The following is a 19,566-nucleotide window of genomic DNA, read 5'->3' on the forward strand; positions in this document are numbered from 1 at the left end:
CAAAGGCATTAATTTTGCCCGTCCCAGGAGCAAACTGGCCGTCTAAAATGACGGCCAGACGGGTGGCTAGCTAAGACCCTGGTGGTTGTGCAGAATTTATTCCACTTTGCCAAACCGGGTATGTACATAAAAATGGTGGGAAAACATAACCCTTGTCCTTGAGCTTGCACAAGTGTTGTTTATTCATCTGATTCCTGTGAAGTTTGAAATTTGCCAAAATATCTTCTCAAATGACAAACAAAATCTAACTTTTCCAGACGAAGAAATTACAGCAACTATAACAAAAACCCCTCTTGTAACAATCTCCCAAAAACTTTTTAGAACTAATTTTACCAGGCAATATTAACATTCTTTACTACCCCAAACCATGCCAGTATCACATAATGATCCTCCTTCCTCACCTAGCCTTTTCCTTAGACATACTCTCCCTAGCTACATCTCTCTGTGCTCTCAGGACCTTGATGTTCTCTTCTTGTACTTTACGCTGTGATTGCATGGCTTCTAGTCTTTCTTGTCGCTCTGATTCCAAGGCTTTACGTCTCTCCTGTTGACACAAATGGTTACATAATCATCACAGAATACATTCAACCTATATTAGAATCATTCATTTGAATAGGTATATGCTGGTTCACCTCAAGTTCCGTAGTGATGTAGGTGCCTATTTTGCTGGTTGCAGTATCAAATTGCATGTGTGACGTTAAACGCACAGAGCGTATGCACACGTACAAGGGCAACCGCTTTGACATCACTACCGGTGGATATTTACTTTTGTTTCTTGGCTCCTTCAGCTTCCTCTCTAAAAAGGTGAAACAATTTAACTGTGTTTAGTTTTGTCCTATAGCCATATTGATGCCCATATAGGTACAGATGCCCATTTTATAGATTTTTGACCTTGAAATAAGCCAACATTTTTGTAGGATTTCATATGAAGTTGATAGACTTGATGTGTTTTTTACACAATGTGCAGTTCTTTTACGAGAAATCTAGTAGCTCTTGCATGTTATCCCTGATCTAACAAAATCCAGCAGTATGCATTCCAAGTGATTTGATGAGGCAATCATCCAAAGTCATATATGTGAAAGGTTTTGTTGGCTAGGCCAACAAAACACCTGTGGCTACTGGTCGCCGATCAAGTGATTGGTAAGCAGGGGTCTGGATTCAAATCCTGAGGGAAACAAACAACTTCTTTGTTCACCTTCTCTCTTTCGTTAGGGATATGGGCATTTGGCTGGAAGGGTCCACCTTATTAAGAGGCCTGGAGATATATGTTTTTGTTTTTACCTGTGCGGCTTCCTCCTTGGCAGCCTTCTCTTCCTGCCTGCGTTGCCTCTCTTCCATCAGGTCATGTAGTCTTGCTTCATGGCCTTGGTGACGTACTACAATATCATGCTTCTTATTCTGTGCTTCTAGTTTGTTGATGAATGCAATCTCATTGGCCTGAAAGGTAAATGGCAAGAAAAGTTTTATTGAACTTTTTTTCTACGAAATATTAGCTCATTTGTTTAACTTTTTACACATTCAATTAATTTTGTTCGAGGCAAAAAACTTTTCTGTAAAAATGGTGTCTCAGAAGATCACATGCACTGCTTTTTTTTAAATAGTTTTTTGTTCTTGTTATCTTCTGAGCCAACTTTTTTTTTATCTGGATTAAGAAAATCCCTATACTCAAAATATTTTTATGTTTTATGTAGATTGTTTGAAAAAAGTTAACATTCTTACAGGTTAACATTTTGTATGAAACCATACCAAGTGCTGATTGGCTTGTCAATATGCAAATACTAATTGTCTATGAGTGTGATGGTCGAAATAAAACCACTTGGTGAAAGATGGACCGTTCCGTTCCATGAGCTGGAAAATGGAACAATACATCTTTCACTGAGTGATTATATTTCGACCATTACACAAATTTCAGACAGTCAATATTTGTTTTATATCACTTTTCAAGTATCTTTTTAAGTTTATATTAATTTGACAACACAACACAAGTTTTGCTGTTACATAACTCCTATTTCCAATTTTAGGTTCATATTGTATCATGCAGTATAAGCATTGTCGGGATGGTAAAAACACACAGCATTGGTTGGTTGATAGTAAAAATATTTCAAATAATCTGTCCTGATGAAATTCATACACTGCCAATGAAAGATGTGATCTTAATCTCCAACACAAGGGGTGTAAAATAGATTCAAGCATTCAGTTAACCCCATTTGAAATTCTCACTCCCTGTGTGGTAGATGAAGATCATGTTGTCCATTGGGGTTGTATAGATTTCAACTGGAATAGCCCAAGCTATACCTTTGCTTCTTCTTCCTGAGCCTTCCTCCTGACAGCCTGTAAGTTGAGTTCTCGTTTCAACTCGGCTCTTTTCTGTTTTTCCTCCATCTCATCCTTCCTGTGCTGTAGTAATTCATCCTTCCAGGCTCGAACTTCTTCGATCTAGTTAAAAAACAAATGTTGCAAAACACTTGAAGCAAATCATTTTACAAACACATTGAACAATCGCCCTTCTATTATTCAAAAGATTTTACCCTATGGCACGTATTCACCATTTTGGTTGTTATATTTGTTTCCCTTGACATGATTTTTAATAATTCATAGGCCTTGTTAATCCAATACTGTTTAGGGGAAACAAATCAAGCCCTTCCTTGGCTTGACCCACTAGATTCAACATGGTGTTGTTTTTTATCAATTTGTGTTTAAAAAGAACATTAATTTTTTCATGTGAATGTTTTTTTAACAATTTTATTATGTTAGTCCAAACCAGTTTCCTTCTTTAATTTAATCTTCATGCTTGTATCCTTTACTACAATAATTTTGTTGTTCTATTTGTCTCTTGCCTTGTCCTACACCCTGCTATACATTGTTCAAACTATACATGGCGAGATTCAAAACATTGTCCACTGATATAGAATGGCATGGAACTAGTGTGTACACTTCTGGTCACAGCACCTGCTAGCCTAGGTGCACTTTGCAGGGTTAGCGCTGGGTCAAAATTTACGGGGTCCATTGGACCCCTTCAACCCCCATTTCCAAACATTTCGGGGTCCGGGGTAATTTTTTCGGGGTCCCAAATTTTGTTAAGCATTTTTAGGGGTAATGTGATATATGTACACATTAAGAGTGTACATTAAGAGTACTGAAGAAGAACAATAAAGAATTAAAGAAACAAGCAGATATTTTGTGACTGATCATGTTTTGAACAATTTTGCGACAATAATTACCACATGGCCACCCATGCATGGAAAACTGTAACATTTGTTAAGCTTATTACTGGGTAAATTTGTCATTTGGAAGGAAATTTACTAGATGATGTGAAACAGTCAAACTTTACTATCTGCGCCGATAGAGGCAACGTTATGCAATTGCAGTGTTGCAACTTGCAGGCCGAATGTGGTTCAAAATTCGGCACCCTAACTTCTTAAGCTGATTATCATGTGTCCTTTGTAACACAAATTTTCCTTCAGTAATCAAGAGAAATTCTACATTTTTGAGTATAGGAAACTCACAAATTTACTAGCTGAAGCATTAAAATAATGTGAGGAATCTATGAAATCCTGAAAATCTTGTATAATTTTGGAAGATTGTCACGCAAGGCAGTACACACGATATTTTTTCGTCTCACCACTGAACTATACACCCATATAAACATTGCTACTTCTATGACGTCATAGTTGTCTGGCATTAAGTTTGGAGTATGAGATCCATGAACACACATAATTTGCATACTATAATTTGCATATAACGGAGAATACTGTATTTAGTTTGATGATCAATTGGCAAATTTCAGGGATCTTTCTTGCATTCTGAAGACTGACATTGAAATTTATTGCGTCCAGTCGGACGCAGAAGGTTTGATAATTTCAAAATTAATGCGTCCGGCGCTCAAAAAAAGCGTCATGGACGCGAAGACGCGTTCTGGCGCGAACCCTGGCACTTTGTGTACTGCATGACTGAAGTGTGATTATGCAAATGTATGCGTACATAAGTTGGGACTTTATCGAAGAGTGCAGCATCAAACAGAGAATAATTTTTGCCACTTATAGGTTGAACTAAGTATAGGTTAAAGACTGTTTTCTTTAAATACATCTTCCTGCCAGGGTGAATCATATAGACTGATCCTTTCTTCATTATTTAAATACATCAACTTTCAGCACACAGATGCTGTTGTTGGACTTTTCCCATCATATCCTGCACACAATGTACTCAAATTACTCACCCTTTTGAGTAGCATTTTTAGTTTCTGTGCCTTCTCTACTTGAAGCTGTTCACGTTTCTGTTGTGCTTTTGCCTGTCTCTCCTCATGTCTTTTCTGTGCTTCAGCTCTGGTTCTGTATGTATACAAGAATAAACCCAATGGCTTAAATTGGTGATACATCTTGTTCTTAGGATATTTGGTGAACATGTTAGTAGCTAATTGACATCATGCAGAGAGTAGCATTTCATTATTAGATCTCAAAACATTTCACTTATTCAGCATTTGTTAAAGCTGTTATTCATATAAAATACATGAATTTATCAGTTGAATGCACGAAGGTCTAAGTGCATAGAAATAACAGAAATTATTCTTTCTCTCTAGTTGATTAGGATTTGAACATGGGACCTCAGCACCCTGGATCAGCACTCTTATCAATTAATTTAACTAGCGATCACCCGTCTTGCACGGTCAGAGTCTTTCGCGGTTTGTAAATTTTTTATATTTTGTGAACATGTTTATTTAATGTGATTAATGGTATGGGAGGAGATTATCATTTAGAAATATAATATGTAGTATCCTTTCCATATAAATCAATGGCTTGAAATTGCAATTACATCGTGATCGAAGCAAGTCTTCTTGCCACCATATCATATCCACCGTGAGAAGTCTTGCCCCTGTTTGATGCTGGCCGCCCTGATATTTAAGATTTTTATGCATTTACAGTACTTTTTAGCCCATTTTGGACAGATTTGTTGTACCTTTTGGCCATTTTTTACCATTTTCATCCAAGTTTGTCCCCCACCTTGAAATGTACCTTGCTGCCCCCTGCAAAAGTCCTGGCTACATCACTGAGCAGATGAACACAATTTTATTCAATTCCCTCTTGGCCCCCTGTGGTATGCTGGCTGACCTGATATTTAAGATTTGTATGCACATACTTGTTGTACTTTTTATTTGTTAGCCCATTTTGGATAAATTTGTTGTACTTTTTACTTTTTAGCCCATTTGTGACAATCCCCCCCCCCCCCCTATGAAATTTGCCTTGTCTCCCCCTCTCTCTCTCTCTCTCTGAAAAAGTCCTGGCTACACCACTGTGCAGATGAAACAATTTTATTCACATTTCCTTACACTCTGTTTCATATTATTAAGTTATGATCATACAATGCTGATAACATAGCATTACCACAAAGAGCAGAGTAGGTCTATTCATGGTAAACAAAATTCAGTGGTTTGAGAGGCAAATAGGCAATTGCACCATATTATAATTAGCAAAATTAACCTATAATATCCTCCTCACTTTGCTACACCAACAGCCCTTAGGGACGTACCATTAGATTCTCAGGGTGGGGGTAGGAAGTTTTGAAAAAAACTTCACCCACTACATGAGCAAAAAAAAAACTTTCCCCACCAACACTAAAAAAAAAACCATTTCCCCACCTAAATGTGTATAAATGCATGAAATTAAAAAAAAAACTTGCCGCCAGGCGGCAGAAAAAAAAAATCGCCGCCTTTGCCGGCGACAAAAAAGTTCTTTCCCCGACCCTAACTTCCTACCCCCGAGTATCAAATGGTGCGTCCTTATAGGTATGAGATGTTCATGATGGCAATCTTGACCTACAAAAAGGACATTATGAGATGTTGACAATCTTCCAAAAAGGACTTTTCATCCTTTTGAGTAAATGTTGACTTTATTGATGTGTGACTAATTAGGTGTTCATACACAGTCCCTGGTATTATATAATACTGTGTGATTGTATAATAGGTAATTCAATGACCATCCAGACTACAGGCATAGTATCTTCACACCAATGCCAAAACAGAAGGCCAATTTCAGGCTATTTCAGGCTATGTCAACATTAGTGTATTGTGTTGGCGTGAAAAGTTTTAGCATGCAGTGCAAGCATGCCTTTGAAACTAATTAACATAATTTTACACCCTTAACGTAAACAAAAACAAAATTGGACGTTTTATTGGGGTGCGGACAACTTTACTCTACGCAACGCAAAAATCCGTTTTCCGAAATAATGTAAAACGTAGAAGTTTTTAGCCTTATACCAATTCGAAAAACTCAGTAATTTATTATAGATTATATCAATATTTTCTCAATTATCCGATTAGTGATGTTCCCTCTATGGATTTTGTTGTTGAGTCAATTTTGACACTGAATTAAAAGTTTTAGCCCAAAATCTGAATAAATGGTTAAATTGGACTTAAAACCTCATTTTTTCTTATTTTTTCTTCTGAAGTTCTGCACCAAAGTGCGCCATACAACTACAGCCTTATATATTGGTTTGCCTCAAGTTCTGCAGTGACATTGGTGGGAATTTCGCTGGTCACAGTATCAATCGTATGGGTAAAGTTAATCGCACAGGGCGTACAAGCACATGTACAAAGGTAGACTGGCCCCAAGTCTCGGTTCGGTTCCATCTCTGGATAATGTAACAATAAATAATTACGTAATGCCCTATGAAAAAAAATGCCAACTCCCCCCTTATTTTCTTCAATGCCAAAAACCCATTCCTCTTCATCCACAAATCGACGCCACTAATTACACCCACCACAGTCAACCATGCAGCAATATAGAAATATACTCGTATTATAAGTGAACGCGAAAGTCCATTGAGCGCTGATTCCGAGACTGGTCCAATCTGTTAGAGATCTCACTTCCAAATATTCGTTCAACGAAGCACGGTGATTCCGATGTCAATTACGAAAGCCCGCCCCAGTTTCAATTCAAATATGGTAGCACAAAGCTATGCAGCGGGATGTGACGCGCAAGATCGGATGGGACACTTGTCAACAACTGAGAGGTATTGAGCTCAAGTGGCACACGTCCTGATAGACCCATGGTACGCGCAATAATAAAAAAGGCAACCACTCGACTCGGATTTAGGCCTATTGTCCATATTGCGTGCAGTTTGCAAATGTTTGCACATTATTTAGCTTGGGAAGCCTCTTCAAATATCCCGCGCTGCCAAGCTGCGTTGATTGGTCGGATACAATATCGTTGTTTAGTCGCTACACAAACGTTAATGTAGTGAAAACATGGACGTGGTATATAGAAAGATTGCGTGACTCCAAATCCGTAAAAGTGAACTTCCAGCAGTTTGTGGGAGCTGGAAGTCAAATTGCCTACAGACTGGGAGGGTCCGTGTATTGGGTTGATTTTTAATGCTATGTAATCTACATTACCAGTCGTTCTCCACGGACCCGAGGGAGGGTCTAGTACAAAGGCGGTTTGTAGGTACGCTTGCAGTAACGTCACTACCAAACTTGAGGTGAACCAAAGGGAACACTGCTGATAACACCATTATTCAATCAACCAATCAGAAACGTCAACTTATTAAGTTGTACTGTTTCACATATTTGTAACACTTGCCTTTTCCTTGATGGTGATGATAATTTCTCATGCATGTGCAGAGCATAACCAGGTGGTCTACCATCCATTTCAGTCATCTCAACTATTTCACCCCATGACATGGAGCTTTGTGAGCGTTGCCTTTCCTCATATTCTGCTACCATATCATTCCAATCCAGATTGCCACGTGAACTGTCCAAGGAGCTCAACGTATTCTGTGGATATGCACAAAATGTTATTTATTTAAGGTAACTATTCTACTAATGGGCTATTCCACTTAAAATCCACACATCCCTTATGGAAGATTTCCATTTGAAATTTATCAAATTTGGTTGAATAATGTGCAAATTTGCTTAAAATTGTAGACAATTCTGTGTGAAATTGAACTGTTGAATTTGGTTGGAATTCCAAAATCTTCCAGAATGGAACTTTCTCAAGGTTGGAAAGCAAGTAATAGAGGCAGTCCAGATTGGACATTGAAACGTTGAAATGGTTATTAACCCTAACTCCCTGGGGGTGATTAGTGGTGGCCTATGTGTTGCCAGCCTCTGCCCCAACCCAGGGGAGGTAAGCCAGGTTGTGAACTTGTGTGGATTTCAGGAGTGTTGGGGGTTAAGCTATTTACATCACTGCTTTATTTCTGTTCTGTCATTTTGATAATTTCCAAACTCTTTTAAGAAAGATTTGGACCAGCTGACATCATACTTAACATTTGCAACTTGTTAGATCCAGTCTCTTAAAAATTTGTTGTGTTCCTAAATTTTTTATTCTTGATGGTGGCAAAATATGCTTTTAGAGTCCAAAATATTGATTGATCTACACTGCGTTTCAATAACATTTCACATTTTCTGAACTAATTCTGATGCAACTTACCGTGCTAAGAGCTAGATCACTCTCTCCTTCATCAGTCTCCACGGAGATATCCTTACTTTCCTCTTCCTCTATCACTTTGCTTAGATTCTCCTCCTCAGCAATAGCAGATGCTAATGCTTCCTCATGACATTTCACCAACTCATTGGTCAGATGATCCTCTTCTGTCATTACATCCTACATGACAGATGGAGGGAGATGATAAAACAGTTACAACACAAAACTTTCAGGCTTCCAATGTGCATATCTGCCAATATTAAGGTGCATATGCTAATATTAATAAGTCAGATATCTGGACACTAGATCAGTCTAGTCAAAGGCATCACAGTCGTCACTTGTTGTGAGAAATGTTCCTAAAACTAAAAGGGAGGATTTTCAAGACCCAGATGTCAACAATTTCATAATGCTTCTATTCCTATGTTTTATTGTAAATTTTTTAGCGAGGCTGAAGTTTTTTTTCAAGTTTCCAGAAATCTCGACAGGCCTTTTCTCACAGTTGGAATACAACAGAGGCAGTCCAGATTGGATAGTCGGCAGGTATGATTGTATCACACGTAGCAAGAATCTGGATTGATTTTAAGAAGAAAATATGGTGAGAAATAGATTCTTAAATGTATGTTCATATCAGGGACATATTTTAGAGAGCGTGTACATGTAAAGACTTACACCATTTTGGGCCCTGGACTTACACCATTTTGGGCCCTGATTGAAGTGAATTTTGGTGGGAAATGGCCACCTTGCCCCTTATCTTTTCTTTTTTTTGTCAGGGGGCACTATGCCCCTGCCTAAGCTACTGATTCATATTGATTCCCATGCTTACCTCTACTTCATCCAATCTGGTAGCCAATACATCCTCATCATCAAAGACATCCTTGGCTGGGGTGTCACATGCTTCATCATCGGAACTTAGTACTTCCTTTTCTATTTGTTTACCTAAAATGTTTTAAAAAAAGAGATTATACACATTAATGTTTAAAAAACACCACTTTTTAAATTGAAGCAAACTGCTGGCAACAAGTTAATTTGGGCTTGTTCTGTTAATTTGGGCTTGTGCTGTCACTGAGTCTCAGTCCTGTGGTTAATTTTAGCTTCTTACTATATAGTCTCAATTATTCAAAATATTCTTATTATGATGCAAAAAGTATTAAAGCAACAGCTATAGGTATACATATTGACTATATTGTATCCCATATCTTTACACATGGATCTATAATGGTGTCCCCCACTCCTAATTGAATTCCTAGATGAATACGACTTCCAATTTCCCTCAAAAAAGTTGATATTTTCATACCATCAGAAACCTAGGACAAATTAATGTCGGAAACAACCAAGATATTGGAAATAAGTCTGTTATTGAACCGTTCCATAAAAGTAAGATGCAAGAATCACAAAATGCTCCTTTAATAATACTCACCAGCTGATGCTTCTATGATTGATGGATCCGATGCATGAATGATTGATGTATCCAGGGCCTTTATGATTGATGGATCCGATGCCTTAATGATTGATGGATCTGATGCCTTTATGATTGGCGGATCTGATGCCTTAATGATTGATGAATCTGATGCTTTAATGATTGATGGATCCTCGTCTTTTATATCTGGTTTAGGGCGTCAGTTACGGTGGTGGACTAGATGTTATCTTCTCCACCACATTGACATTACCTAACTTAGACTGAATGATTTGTTGTTGCACTGATCCCTGGATATTTCTATTACACTCTATGGGTCTGTTCTCCTTCTCGCTATCCGTCCTCTCCCGTCCATTTGTTGTTGGTATGTTATTATTCTGTTGGTCCTTTTGTGTAGTGCTACTGGTTTGTTGTGTAGATGCTTTGCCTAGACTTGATCTATTTGTCCGGGATGAAACGGTTCGTTTCGCTGATGAAGGACGAGACCTGCTGGGCTTGCCTCGTTGGACGGTTTCCCACGCTCCTTCACCATCATCTGATAAGAAAAAAAATCAGATCAAAATGTGATAAGAAACAGTGTATTGGATCACCGCTCATTCACCTGTCATTTTGGACAGGAGTTTGCTCCTGGGACAGCAAAATTAATGCAGAGTTATTAAGTTTATTCAGTTCAGAAGTAGATCAAATTTCTAAATGAAGTAATAGCAATATATATGTGACATCAATGTGGTATTTCCATAATCCAGATCAATGTATAGTGGCTGTCTGCACAATGCATATTTCACACATAAATCTACAGATATTTGTTTCCAATATTTACCTTCATGACCATCCTCCTTGTTAGCCATTTCCTGTTTAGTCTTCTGCACAGTCTTTGTCTGGCTGCCTGTTTCTGATTTACTTGCAGGTATTGGTTGAGGAGTGTGACCTTTGACACGATCGGCCCAGCTAGGCTGTACAGGCTCTGTTTCAGGCAGGGGCACAGGACTGTAAAAGAAGAAGGGAAAACAAAGTATATAAAAACAAACACCATATAAACAAGCGCAAGTCATGAAAGTTACCAATTCAATTTGCAAAGGTAACCATCAACTATACAGGAACTGAGCTAATAACTCCAGGTTGAAATGAATGCCCTCTTTTAATTGCACACATATATATGTCAATATGCTTGAAGGTTCAACAGCCCTCATTTTTTAGCTGCCATATGCCACCAAAATAAAAGGCATGATACCTTCAACAATGAGTATGTACTTTACATCAACCTTTATCAGTGGCATTGCATAATTACACACTGCACACTTAAAATATGCTTATTGTGTAAAAGGATTTCTACTATTTTGTCTCCATTTTACCCAAATTACAACTGATGGATAGTTAAATTACAGGCCTATTGCAATCTCAACTACTAGTACATTGTATGTTCCTCCCATATATGTCAACAGCTCCAGTTGTCAATGAGGTCAAATTACAACTGATGGGTAGTTAGATTACAGGCCTATTGCAATCTCAACTACTAGTACATTGTATGTTCCTCTCATATATGTCAACAGCTCCAGTTGTCAATGAGGTCCTCTGCAAAAAACAACTGTAATTGAGGTACAATTCTGGTTTAACCTGTGCACAATGTGTTTTCAATTCAATTCTGGTTTACCCTGTGCACCCTACATTTTAGGGTTAAGGTTAGGGTTGGGGTTACGGTTAGGTTTTGGGTTAGGGTTATACTTATGCGCAGGGTATACCAGAATTATTCTATAATTGACACCAAATCACGACTACCACCTGCTGCTCCTACCTCTCTTTGTCAGTAGTCTCCTCCTCATGTTCTTGCTCTCCTCCACCACTCCCAGCTCCAAAGTTCAGACTTCTGTTGACTGGTACAGGGCTAGGTGTGCTGCGAGTGTCTGGTGTAGGAACTCTGCCTGCTGGAGATGACTTACGCACCTCCCATGCTAGAGAGGTAGGTCTGTGTGAGGAAATGACGTATACTGACAATAAGTATATCATAATGGTAATAGTGGTCACTCTATAAATGGTACCACTGAAGTGAATATACTTCTTGATTTTTTTTAGATATTACAACTGTTTGCTATCAAGCATGCTTTCATCATCTTATAACCAACCATCTCAAAGAGATGGGTGATTCTAAGTTGTTAGTGCATTCTAGGGTGGTTCTTATTTTACAAAAGTCTGAAATTCCATGCTCCTACCCCTTAGAATGGTTCAGTTGGATGAAAAACTTATTCTGTAAAATTTTCAGGAAGATCGGACAATATTTACTGGTAGCCCAAGAGCCTCCAATATGGTGACCCTGTCGTGATTATTGGTCATCAGACATTTTTGAGCAATTTTAGGGAGTATATTTTCAAAATAGAGTGTCTCTTGATATTCAATCTTTCTAAATGCATTAACAGTAACTAGTTTAACATGTATATAACAAAAGGTGCCTTGTATTTACTTCCATTGTTGTTTTAAACTCGACTAGATATGGGACTTCGTGCTGCGAATACTCCTAAATACCGGTCCTCGCCCATTTTCAAGCATTTGTAAGGGGTTAGAGAGTCTCTTGATACCCAATCTTTGTAATTGCATTAACAGTAACTAGTTTAACATGTGTATAACAAAAGATGTCTTGTATTCACTTCCATTGATTTTTAAACTCAACTAAATATGGTAGTTTGTGCTGTGAGTACTCCTAAATACCAGTCAACAGCCATTTTCGAGCAACTTTTATAAGGGGTTTATTTTCAAAATAGAGTGTCTCTTGATACTGAATCTTTGTAATTGCATTAACAGCAAACAGTAAACATATCTAGATAGCAAAAGATGTCTTGTATTCACTTCCATTGTTGTTTTATTCTCAACCAGATATGGTAGTTTGTGCTGTGAGTATTAAAATATGGCGGTCGTCAGCCATTTTCGAGAGCAACTATAAGGGGGCCTATTTTCAAAATAGAGTGTCTTGATACCCAATCTTTGTAATTGCATTAACAGTAACTAGTTTAACATGTGTATAACAAAAGATGTCTTGTATTCACTTCCATTGATTTTTTAAACTCAACTAAATATGGTAGTTTGTGCTGTGAGTACTCCTAAATATCGGTCAACAGCCATTTTCGAGCAACTTTTATAAGGGGTTTATTTTCAAAATAGAGTGTCTCTTGATACTGAATCTTTGTAATTCCATTAACAGCAAACAGTAAACATATCTAGATAGCAAAAGATGTCTTGTATTCACTTCCATTTTATTTTTTGTTTTATTCTCAACCAGATATGGTAGTTTGTGCTGTGAGTATTAAAATATGGCCGGTCGTCAGCCATTTTCGAGCAACTATAAGGGGGGCCTATTTTCAAAATAGAGTGTCTCTTGATACTCAATCTTTGTAATTGCATTTTAAACATCAAATAACTTAACATGTATATAACAAAAGATGTCCTGTATTCACTTTCATTGTTGTTTTATTCTCAACCAGATATGGTAGTTTGTGTATGCTGTGATTTATGGTCGTCAGCCATTTTCGAACAATTTTATTTAGGGGGTCTATTTTCAAAATAGGATCTCTTAATTCTTCAATCTCTTTGTAATAGGCATTAACAGCAACAAGACAGCCTGCAAATGTCTCTATATTAAAACATCTGCCAAGTAAAGTCTCCACCTGTGGTATCTTTCTAGAGCAGCCTTGGTTCTTCGATCCCATCGCTCCAGTGGCCACAAAATGTGAAATGGTAAAATCAATGCAAAACGGGGAGGGTGAGAATGAAACGCTCAAGCGCATCAAAGTTGCTGCATGGCTAATTTCAGATAGTCGACTGAAAGACTTTGTCACACAGAATACCAGTTAAGACTCTTGGAGAAGTTGGGTATTATCAGCTGACTTTATGGATCATGATCCAGAAACTTGGACCAGCCGTGATCATGGTGATGACTTTCTTGAGGGGGTGGAAATCATCAGTCTGACAGTCAGCACAGACTGTTATTTGGGTTAGAACAATGAATGTGAATACAGAACAGTTTTTGTTATGTTAAACTAGTTCAGTTGCTTTTAATGCAATTGCAAAGATTGAGTATCAATGGATACTCTATTGGGAAAATCCCCCATAAATTGATGGCTGATGACGACCATTAGGGGTACTCACGGCACAAGTTGCCATATCTGGTTGAGTTTAAAACAACATTGGAAGTAAATACAAGACAGCCTTTGTTATAGATATGTTAAACTAGTTACTGTTAATACAATTACAAAGATTGAGTATCAAGAGACACCCTGTTGGGAAAATAGACCCCCTTGAAAATGGTTGATGACCAGTCCGTATTTAGGTTCTCACGGCACATAACTGCTATTTGGTTGCGTTTAAAACAACAATGCAAGTGATTACAAGACATTTTTTGTTATATATATACATATGTTAAAGTAGTTGGTGTTAATGCAATTACAAAGATTCAGTATCAAGAGACACTCTATTTTGAAAATAAAACCCTTATAAAAGTTGCTCGAAAATGGCTGTTGACCGGTATTTAGGAGTACTCACAGCACAAACTACCATATTTAGTTGAGTTTAAAAAATCAATGGAAGTGAATACAAGACATCTTTTGTTATACACATGTTAAACTAGTTACTGTTAATGCAATTACAAAGATTGGGTATCAAGAGACACTCTATGTTTTATATTAGACCCCTTACAAATGCTTGAAAATGGCCGAGGACCGGTATTTAGGAGTATTCGCAGCACGAAGTCCCATATCTAGTCGAGTTTAAAACAACAATGGAAGTAAATACAAGGCACCTTTTGTTATATACATGTTAAACTAGTTACTGTTAATGCATTTAGAAAGATTGAATATCAAGAGACACTCTATTTTGAAAATATACTCCCTAAAATTGCTCAAAAATGTCCGATGACCAATAATCACGACAGGGGTCACCATATTGGAGGCTCTTGGGCTACCAGTAAATATTGTCCGATCTTCCTGAAAATTTTACAGAATAAGTTTTTCATCCAACTGAACCATTCTAAGGGGTAGGAGCATGGAATTTCAGACTTTTGTACTCTTGATCTTGATAGTAAAAAGGTTGTCCTGACTTGACAAAGCAATGTAATACACTATACTACATCCATAGCAAGAATTTTTAGTAAGACAAATACTATACTTTGATCGGTTATGTACATGCATATTTCACTTCTAGTATAAATAAAACATGACATGAATCCATGCTGTATAATAATAACATTTGGATTGTAGCTGTATTTGTCTACAAGGGGATGCCCAGCCTGGGATTTAAAAACATACCCTATCATCATCACCAGCTACAGTTTGTCCACTCTGAAGTACAAAGTGACAACGCACACGTATACAGCGCATAAACAGTGCGCAGTTATGCGTCTCTGCTGCATGTATGCATGCCTTCAAAGTTGGCACAATGTGTGCGTCCGCGTCGCTACTTTGTACTTCAGAGTAGACTGACTGTAGTCTGCCAGTTGAACAGTTTATGAAAAACCCCACTGAAAGCTGAAAGTTTCTTGTATAAGAACCTCCGCCCACCCCCGAACATCTAAATAATTATATCTTTGTTTCAATATAAGGAAACCAGAATATACATTATTAATGCATCAAAGCATCATGCTGATTTCCACAATGTTTTGTTAACCAATGTTCATTTCTAAACACAAATTGAAAGTGATGCCAATTTATACATCTGAGCTCAGGAAGCAGCTATTTGAAGAGTACTTTATTTCTGATGGTTCTGTACTTTAACCCTAACTTACTGGATGCTTTTGGTGGAGGGGAAAGGAAGGAAGGAAGGAAGGGAGGAAGGAAGAAGATAAAGAGGAAGGATGGAACGAAGGAACGAACAAAGGAAGGGAAGGAAGAAAGGAAGGAAGGAAGGAAGGAAGGAGGAAGGGAGGAAGGAAGGAAGGAAGGAAGGAAGGAAGGAAGGAAGGAAGGAAGGAAGGAAGGAAGAAGATGAAGAGAAATTTGGGTGCAGATTGAACCCGCGACCCCTCGATAGCTAGACACACAAATAGCCGTAGCTTGCCACGGGGAGTACCTTGGCCTGCTATACTTTCTGTGCCCATGTGCTTTCACATGATGATGTAATTTCATCAAGTGGGGTACTTGCTCTTGCAGTTGCTTGGTGCTGTTGCTTTTTGTGGCTTTCAGTCCTTAGTAGTCATTTGGTATTGCAAATTCAGATATTGTACATTGACATCACTTTCAACTTGTAACAAGACCAAGTATACATAATATCAACTTAATATTCAAAGAATATTAGTGTTCACAATCCACTTGTTATAAATTTTTACCAGCTTATCGAGTACATGTAGAATGATTTAATTACAAAATGCATTAAAAAACACATGTGCTACATATGAGTATCAAGAAATACTTTGTGATGCCACAATATTCAATTTGTTTCTTATTATCTGTTCCAACTCCAGTGACACCAGGCTCACACATGACTTTCCAAGGTAAAATTAGGCCTATATTCACTGGAGGGACATGACAACTATATAGAAGTAAAGCCTTGTTATATTGTTGTTAGAGTAAAATGCTAATACCGATTACAAAAAAACAATACATTAAAGGTCCAGTAAAATTAAGATGTCACTGGAAGTGGAATAGATAATAGAACAAAACCCATTGAAGTTATTCTGTCAGAAGTCATCCTGTCAGAAGTCATTCTGTTAGAAGTCATTCTGTCAGAAGTCATTCTGTCAGTAGTCATTCTTTCAGAAGTCATTCTGTCAGAAGACATTCTGTCAGAAGTCATTCTGTCAGAAGTCATTCTGTCAGAAGTCATTCTGTCAGAAGTCATTCTGTCAGAAGTCATTCTGTCAGAAGTCATTCTGTCAGAAGTATATAAACTCCCCTATATATAGTGACCTATTCATTTTTATAAAATATTCCAACATCCAACAAAATAAATGTAAATCAACAACATGAGAATCTGCGATTGCCATAAACCAATGTTACCTTACCTAAATCACCCAGCAAATCACAAATCAAATTAAACTGTGTTGAAATCAAAACTTAAGGCAAAAATGAAACATTGTTGTGCTTTTGCGTAGCATAAAGCGTGCAACAAACATGATTTTAACATCAACAACAGGAACACAAACAAAGTGAAAAGTGAAAGTGATTGACACTATGGGTGTATAATGGGAGGTGCAGGTTGTGATTAAAAATATATTAAGGTGATTATAAAATTGTAAACATGTATACAATTTGAGGAATATAGCATTGCAAATGCATCAAAATAGCAGGATATATAAGTCTATCAACTTAAAAAACTGAGATAACTGGTTAAATAAATACTATAGGTTCAAACTTTTATGCCACAAAAATTAATTTTGCTCTCTTAAAACAGTTTTTTTCCTGTTGATAACAATTCTTTTCAGCAGTTGGTGATTTGAGAATATAGTATTTGGTCCTCATCCAAGACATGAAGATGCTACTAGTGGCTAACTTCTTCAAATAGAGTGTTTCTACATACAGTACAGCAAAACACATGTTTTGGTTATACTGTTAAACACCTGTTACCGGTATCCAGTCTGTTTACAATTAGAGCACTTTACCTGTATGTTTAGCCGTATGCAACATATCAAAGACCTACTTTAAGGTGGTTTTTGATGATCAGAAATATAACGGTATGGGCAGTTTCTCTGATGGGTCGACCTGTGTCTGACACATTACTTTCTCAGCAGAAACACACAAAAGATGATCATTCGATGTTGTCATTCAACACATTTGTTTAATCGCATATAAAAAAATTACACTACCACTGTCTGCTGATGATATGTTCAACAACATTCCAAGTGAGCAAAAGAAATTTTGTTGTAAGTATAAACCTATAGTCCAATATTCAAAATGCATCTAAGGGATAGTTTTATATAATATTGAAGGAAGAACTTGGATATTTGATAAATCTTAATTACACTACTTGATTTATCTATCGTACACACCGCGGTGGAGTTACTGGAATACGGGCATCTGGCGGCCAGCTCGGTGTACGATGTTTAGCCGGAGAAGAAGATTTGCGCACTTCCCACACCAGAGAAGTAGGTCTAACAAGTAAAACAAGGAGGCAGGTACGTGTACCCAAACATTTAACCCCACACGCACGCACGCATCAAGCAGGATGAAGTGTAGCAAAAATAGGAGGCATTGTCAATGTAGATAAAGAAAGAGAAAGAAAGAACATATGAAAAAACATGAAGAGTTAAACATATAAAAATCAGAACTGAATTTTGTTTTATAGAAACATGATGTTTCCATTTAAACAACACTGCAATTTAGTACAATTAACTCATTTAAACTGCTCCAAGGATAGCAAAATTATAATCATATTTATTATTTCTAAAGCATTTTAAATTATGCTTTATTACCAACAAAATGGGTCTTTAAAAAATGGAAACTAAATATGCAAAATGCAAATCAACAAAAATGCATACTGTGATAAAATTCATGCAAAACAAAAATACAAATAATAATCTCATTATAATTATGTAAAACAATTTTAATCCAAATTGCAAAATCAATTTAGCGCCAAATATTTTGAAGCAATTTTAAACTGAAATCACTGCAAACAAAAAATCAATAATACAAACAAAGAACAGCATTTCAATTCAGACAATGCTATGACTTTTCTAACAGTGCTCAAACTAATGGTCAACGTGCATGCATGAATATGATGTACTAATCACTCTTATTCTAAACACAAACACATCCAACTATGACAATTTAAGTTAGTAATGATGCACTTCAAAAGACTTGTTTATAAACAATTATCGGCTTCAATTTTCAAAAACAATTTATTTAATCATATATTTTCTGCATGTTATTGTTTTATCCAGTCGGAGGGCCATCATGCGCGTTTTCCATTAAAGGTCAAATTATTAACGTACGTGACCTTTGCAAAAATGACCGACGCACTCTTGGGTATGCATTTTTACCTTCCCCGCGGAAAATTTCGATTTGAAATGTATCGTATTATGTGTAGCCAATCATCTTGGCCAATTTACAAATAACTTGTATTTAAAATATCTTCACAATTCTCTACTTGATTTCCATTTTGTCTACTTTTGTCGTTAGAATTCGTGATTTTTGCGTTTGCTTTACCTTCAAATTTATTTTTCGCTGCTAAGGACTTCTAACCCGGACATTTTCTGTCTTAACGCTTTAATCATTCTAATTTTTAGCCAGACAAGTAATTTTAACCTTTATCTATCGATTAGTCTTAAAATTCAAAGCTTTAATAATGGTTTAAATTGGTTACCCAGATTCGGCCCATCAAGAAAAATTAAGTAAACAACTTTATAACAATACCGCGTGACATGACACCATGAACGAGTACACGCGTGCGACTTTGTTGCGCCCAAGCGCGCCATTCATCTGGGTTCAGTGAAATACGCACGCGCAGTTTAACATTGCTCGCATGAACCTTCTCAATGTTGTTGTCTCAATTCATGACAAAAATTTGTGTTTATGTGCCCATATCAATTATCATATTCCTTGCAAAGTTACAGTATATTTTGTGAACATATATGGATTGTTGAAAGCCTTTCTTGTAGTTATATATAAAATATATAGCTATTAGGAGTTGTAGAGAGAATTTTGGAAGCTTTTAAAACTGCAACCCAAACCAAACAAATTTGAATTTTCGTTGTGTGCGTATTATAGCGTACAGTTTAATAATAGCGCGTCAAAGTTGAATGGCCCTCCAACTGTATCT

General features: G+C 37.1%; 1 protein-coding gene across 1 annotated transcript in view; it reads right to left on the reverse strand.

Annotated features, from left to right (window-relative positions):
* The window catches only part of LOC140158535 (S phase cyclin A-associated protein in the endoplasmic reticulum-like), a 137,860-nt gene that overhangs the window by 106,765 nt on the left and 11,529 nt on the right, over positions 1-19,566 (reverse strand). The window contains 12 exon segments of the mRNA XM_072181657.1: positions 402-544; positions 1,282-1,437; positions 2,296-2,436; positions 4,217-4,328; positions 7,575-7,768; positions 8,427-8,600; positions 9,244-9,356; positions 9,838-10,034; positions 10,036-10,369; positions 10,655-10,821; positions 11,627-11,797; positions 17,798-17,899. Coding sequence (XP_072037758.1) covers positions 402-544; positions 1,282-1,437; positions 2,296-2,436; positions 4,217-4,328; positions 7,575-7,768; positions 8,427-8,600; positions 9,244-9,356; positions 9,838-10,034; positions 10,036-10,369; positions 10,655-10,821; positions 11,627-11,797; positions 17,798-17,899 — 2,004 coding nt within the window.

This window comes from Amphiura filiformis, chromosome 8, assembly GCF_039555335.1.
Source record: "Amphiura filiformis chromosome 8, Afil_fr2py, whole genome shotgun sequence".
Lineage (NCBI taxonomy): Eukaryota > Metazoa > Echinodermata > Ophiuroidea > Amphilepidida > Amphiuridae > Amphiura > Amphiura filiformis.